This window comes from Astatotilapia calliptera, chromosome 16, assembly GCF_900246225.1.
Source record: "Astatotilapia calliptera chromosome 16, fAstCal1.2, whole genome shotgun sequence".
Classification (NCBI taxonomy): domain Eukaryota; kingdom Metazoa; phylum Chordata; class Actinopteri; order Cichliformes; family Cichlidae; genus Astatotilapia; species Astatotilapia calliptera.
In genome coordinates this window covers 10846136-10852135 of record NC_039317.1, presented here as the reverse complement: position 1 = coordinate 10852135, position 6000 = coordinate 10846136, and the positions used below count along the sequence as shown (strand labels likewise).

Below are 6000 nucleotides of genomic sequence, written 5' to 3'. Positions count from 1 at the left end.
GTACCGTATTGTTACTGCTCCTAGGACTGCGCTCTTCTGGACACAGATCTCTGATATTGTTCCTGAGATCTGTGTCCAGATGAACTACTTGCTCAGTTTGGGGTCACTGCCCTGAGTAACTCGGAGATCACTGTTGCCTTCACCTTCATATTCTCTAGTTCCTCTCAGCCCTTGGTATTTCTCAAGATTCCTGTGTTCCTAGTTCCTGATGTTGTTATCACTTGTTATACCCACTCATCTATCACTACAGCTGTCGTCCACCATTATAATTGTCCTGTTGGTATCTGGAAGTCCCACAGCATTGGTTATTCTCAACCACCCTAGAGATCATATTCCATTTTGACCTTGCTTTGATTGCTAGCATCCTAGCTCCTTTGTTAAAGGAGATTGCTGTTAGATTGAATGTAACAGCAGTGAGAGTTGACCACAGCTTCATTAATCTCTATAATGTTTTCCGTAAACATAGTTTAATGTTCTCTCGTGGTAAGCTGCTGCACACAGATACTATGAGCTATAACTTAGAGATAATTCAGCCTTTTAAAAACCCAGTTTCTTTATAAAATGAAGCCATTAGTCTGGCTGTCAGTGGACCGTGTAAGTGTCCCCGTGGTCTGACTGCTGTTTCAGCAGCTTTTCAAACTGCTTTTAGGAAGAGAAACTGCTGTGTGGCTCCCTCAGGAAAAGTGCATTATGAAACGATTCCAGTCTTTGGAGATAGCTGCTGGTTAGCTGTGCTCACATTAAGACCAAACCTGTGTGTGTGGCACTGTTGAACAAATATGCTCACACTGGGGTTGGAGCTGTTTTGGGGTTTGTTTGGAATAATAATTTAGTTGTCATTGATTAGAAATAAAAGGTTTTCTGAACAGTGGGATTATTTTTCAGCAGTGTGTTACTGACATTCTGTGAACACCGTAATCTACTCTCGGCAGTGCTTCACAGTGGTTTTAGAGCAGCTAAGTCCTTCTAAGCCCTGTGCTTTTTAACTTCTCAGGGCTTATAAAGACATCCCATGAAGCTTCCTGCTGCGCAGAAGTATTATGGGACTTTAATGAGGTCTTTTCTAGAAAGAAGCCAATCGAGCCGCAGTAATTAATTCTGTATCAAACTAGAAGCGCACCGAGAACAATAAAGAAACCTTTCCTCTGTGTCCAGCACTGATGCATGCAGTTGTGTTTGGCAACGTGACAGCCATCATCCAGAGAATGTACTCGCGCCGCTCGCTTTACCACACCCGCACCAAGGACCTGAAGGACTTCATCAGAGTCCATCGGTTGCCCAAAGCTTTGGAGCAGCGCATGCTGGAGTGTTTCCAAACTATGTGGTCGGTCAACAACGGGATCGACGTTAGTGAGGTGAGAAGCTGCTGTTTATGTTGCACTGCTTTATAGCCTGTTCTCCAGAGTGAAAGCTCAAAGATGCTCTCCACTAAACAGCTTCACTGTTCAGAGGAACCAGAGTTCAGCACTGGACGTCTTGTTGTCTGCTGGAAGTTTTATCTACACCTTGAGTTGAGAACAGGGTCCAGTGTACAGCTTGAGATGAAAGCCTGCTCTGAGAATACAATTAGGTCGAATCATTTCTTGCACAAAAACATTTCTTTGTGGTTTAGCCTCTTATACTCCACAAGAGTGGATTTTAAATCAAACTGACTGAGGTGCAGACTTTCAGCTTGAAATGAACACAACACGTTTTACATAAACTTTAGTGAGAATTGTTTAAGAATTACAACCATTTTTACGCATTGTCACTGAGAAGTTTGCCAGCTAAGCTCCCAGTTCTTACACCTAAGCGACACTTTAACACGTCGGTGGTAAAGCTGTGAGCTACAGAAACAGAATAGCATAGAGGTCACCAGTGCTTTTAGGTGTCAAATCTGGAACTTTTCTCTGACTTTAATTTTAAGATTTTCTCAATTATAAATAAATCAGGATTATTGGAAGGATCTATTTATATGTTGCAGCTTGAAAAGATTTGCCCAAGGCAAGTAAATATTCTAAAATTAAGTGCCTGATATACCACGAGCAACCCTGAGTAATGTAAAAAAAAAAAAAGAGTAGTCCTAGATTATTTCATCATGTCTTACAAGCTTCTCTGATCTTGCATGTGGTTTGAAATGCCCACTGAGTACTTTAAACTTTCTGTGAGGTTATCACATTTTTACATTTGGAGAGGCTCTTCAAGCCTGCGGCAAAGGGTTATTTTTTGTATAAAACTATATGGAAGTAAAGACCAGCTGTTCAGTGTGAACTTTCACTTCACAGCTTCTGAAAGACTTCCCAGATGAGCTGAGGGCTGATATCGCCATGCACCTGAACAAGGAGCTGCTCCAGCTGCCTCTGTTTGAGTCAGCCAGCAGGGGCTGCCTGCGTTCCCTCTCCCTCATCATCAAGACCTCCTTCTGCGCTCCAGGGGAGTTCCTCATCCGGCAGGGAGACGCCTTGCAGGCTATCTATTTCGTCTGCTCAGGTTCCATGGAGGTCCTGAAAGACAACACTGTGCTGGCTATCCTAGGTAAGTCAGAGAAACAGTAAAGTTCTCTTAAGCAGAGAACACGATGTCCTGTCAGTGTGTTCCAGGATAACAACATTTCTCAGTCAAGTTGCCAAACTGCAAAAAAAAAAAAAAAGATCACACGGTTACTTAATTAAACTAAAACGTAATTAGGATCTTTGTTGTTTGAAGGAAGGACACAGATCTGAGTGAGAACTACACTGGACACCCTCGGCTCTGACAGACAATTATCTTTGAAACTGAGATTTGGAGGATGTGAGATGATCTGCGGGACATCGTGCTGAATATTAAACGAAGGGGGAGAATGGTTCATTTGAGAATGTGCCGGCTGAATGTGTGCCTGTGTTAATATTAAGTGCTGCTAACGAAGTATGGACTTCAGAGGGGGAAAGAGAGATCATCTCTCAGTTCAGTGATTACAGTTAAAATAATTTCACAGTGCTGGCTCAGACCTGCAGAGCAACCTGGTCTGGAGTGTCTAATGGAAATTAAAATTGATGATGGTGAAAAAGGAGAAGGAAGGCAGGACATAAAACGGGTGTGTGTTTGTGTGTGCGTGTGTGTGTAATATTCAAACAAAGGGGAAGACGAGGCTGAAGGCGAGCTGATAAAGAGCAGCTGTTTATGCTCTGCTGCTTTAAAGAGACGTTTCCAAGCTTGATACAAGCCGAGAGAGTAATGATTTCCCACAGTGTTGATCCTGTGAGCTCGACAGAATAATCTTCTATTTACTGTGAGCAGAGATGAAACAGGTCTTACACTGTATGCACCTATAACCAAACTAATGAATGAATGGATGGATGGATGGATGGATGGATGGATGGATGGATGGATGGATGGATGGATGGATGGATGAATGAGGGTTTTTGTTGGCAGTTTGGCACTTCTGTTTTAATCTTTGTGCTGTCAGTTAATGTAATGAATCTAAGAATCAGATGAGGCTGGAGAACTTTATTCCTTACATGGCAAAATGTAGGAAAAACCTCTGCAGTGAAGGAATCTTGAGGCTCTGTAATGCAACGGAGGGAATTTTGCTGGCAAGGAAGAGAAGCTACAGTTTTCAATAGTTGGTCCAACTGTTACACACATTTATAAATCCCTTTTCTATGCAGCACACATATGCACACAACATATATGATTATGGTTCTGAACAACGACACCAAGCCAGTGTTTGTAGGCAGCATAGTGAAACTCAGTGAGGCCTACCTCGGCCAACGAGTTTGTTCTGTTTGTTACACTGCACTGCCAAAAGTATTCGCTTTTCTACCTTCACACACATATGAACTTTAATGGCATCCTATTTTTGTTCCATAGGGTTTAATGTACCATATTTTTCGGACCATAAGGCGCACCGGATTATAAGGCACATTAAACAAAACAGTCAGATAAGTCAAACTTTACTCAACTCATTCTTCTTGCTTCCTCCACTTCCTCATCTTTTCTCACTGTTGCTCTGCCATCACAGAATCTCTGTGCTGCATCACTGATATGTCACTGAAACACAGACCCGCTCACACACGTGTGTCTCCTACCTGGTCATGTTAAATCCAGAGGTGCATGACAACACCAAAGCACACGCCAGCAGCTGTGTTTCACTCTTCACACAGGTGAGAGCGGCGACCACAAAGCGGCGGTGAGGCATAAACAGAGAGGCACACATACGGTATGCATAATAATGTTGGCTGATGTCTATAACAGGTATAGTCTCTGGCCTATGATAGTGAACATTGTTGGGGTCATTACTCAAAAAGAAAATAGTTCAGTTACTGGGTAACAGAGCGTAAGATGAATTTTCTGGCTAGAATCCCACACGCTGACACAAATCACTGGGGACAGTTTTAGTGTTTACTATGAATAGCAAAGGTGCAAACCAGCCCAAAGAGCACAGGCTCAAATGCACACTGCAGTTCTACAAGCCTCACGGCTCATCAGATGCTTTGGTTACCTGCAGAAAATCAAGGTTTTGGCTCCTTGGCCATGGGCAGCATGCACTATGGATCTGGGGTTTCTCACTACTAGACTTGAGTTGGCATCTGTCTTTGCACATACTTACACATACTGCTGATGTCAGCAGTGGATAGGTGCCGATTTCCGCTTCACATCCGTGTCTTTTTGTGCAATAAAAATAAAATGAATGATCGTGTCGACCCTCTTCTGAACTTGCAGACCTGCACATGACTTGAACACAAGTGTCTGATTTAATCTCTTTTGGTTACTGAATTCAGTACAGTAATGTGTTACTTGAGCGAGTGGGGATTGCAGTTTTTGTCGCAATTTTTTTTTAGCCATGGAGGTTGGTGTCTGAGAGAAGCGGGTTTTCACAAGACACACAGCTCTTTTGGAAAACATGTTTCTTTCAGCCAGTTTACATGATCAACATAAGTACTTATGAGACTCCAAAATGTTTAGTGGTGATTAAATCGTTGGCAGAGCTTGAACTTTAAACAGCTTGTTTGAACGAGAGGATGAACTGAGGAGCTGCTCAGAAATTGAATTAGCGATTAGTAGGTCCCTTTTAATTTGAAACTATTACACATCCTGACAGTAGCTCAGCTCTGCTGGCGTGTTCAGGAGAGTGACTGGAGCTTCTACTCACACACTTGAGTTATTAACCTCCCACAACAGGGGAGCAGTGACATTTTCCTTGCAAGCCAGTAACACCTCCACCTCAGAGTTTAATTTCTCACAGGCACCTGAAAAGCAAAAACCCTTCAGAATCTCACCGTGATTCGTTTATGGTTCCACGATTTCTGTTCGAGAGTGCAACTATCAAGGTTCCCACACATCACAGAAATCTTATAAACATTTGAAAGATTAAAAAAATGATTTGAAGAAGCATGGCAAGTAATAGGCTATCTTGAAATAGGTATGAAGGTGCATCAAAGTTGATTAATGTTGCTGTATGAGCTGTCATGGGTGTTAGTAGCTTTCAAAATATTTTTTGTCAGATGTCTTCACTGACAGCCAAAAGCTGTAATTAGAGCGTGGTGCAGGGTGAATACTGTGGGTGTCTTGGAGCGAATTTTTTCTTACTAGCCACATGCCAGTAAGAAAACATAAGTATGAGCTTGGTATACAGTATTACCTCAGACTCTTCCAAATGAGAAATGTGGTTCGGAAATGTTCTTCAGTCCTTGCTGTTGCGGCCGGTTCTGGGTGTGCTGTGTAGGAAGGCACAAACTCTTTGCCAACAAAGTTGTGACTCTGTGGAAATTGTGAAACAGAATGCAGCAATTGGCAAATGTTTTAAACCCTATTTGTAACTGAGAGAGTGCAGAGAAAACACAACAAATGTTTTTTTGCTGCCAAAACAGTCCTGACCTATTGAGACATGGACTCCACCAGAACGTGTGCTGTTTTATCTGACTGATGGTAGCGACAGGTCCTGTAAGTCCTGTAAGCTGTGAGGGCCCTCATGGATTGTTCGTCCAACACATCCCACAGATGCTTGATTGGAGTGAGATCTAAGGAATTTGGAGGCCATGT

General features: G+C 42.6%; 1 protein-coding gene across 1 annotated transcript in view; it reads left to right on the top strand.

Moving 5' to 3' along the window:
- The window catches only part of kcnh3 (potassium voltage-gated channel, subfamily H (eag-related), member 3), a 189788-nt gene that overhangs the window by 160768 nt on the left and 23020 nt on the right, over positions 1 to 6000 (top strand). The window contains exons 9-10 of the mRNA XM_026143940.1: positions 1156 to 1355; positions 2265 to 2514. Coding sequence (XP_025999725.1) covers positions 1156 to 1355; positions 2265 to 2514 — 450 coding nt within the window. The remainder of the gene's footprint in view (positions 1 to 1155; positions 1356 to 2264; positions 2515 to 6000) is intronic.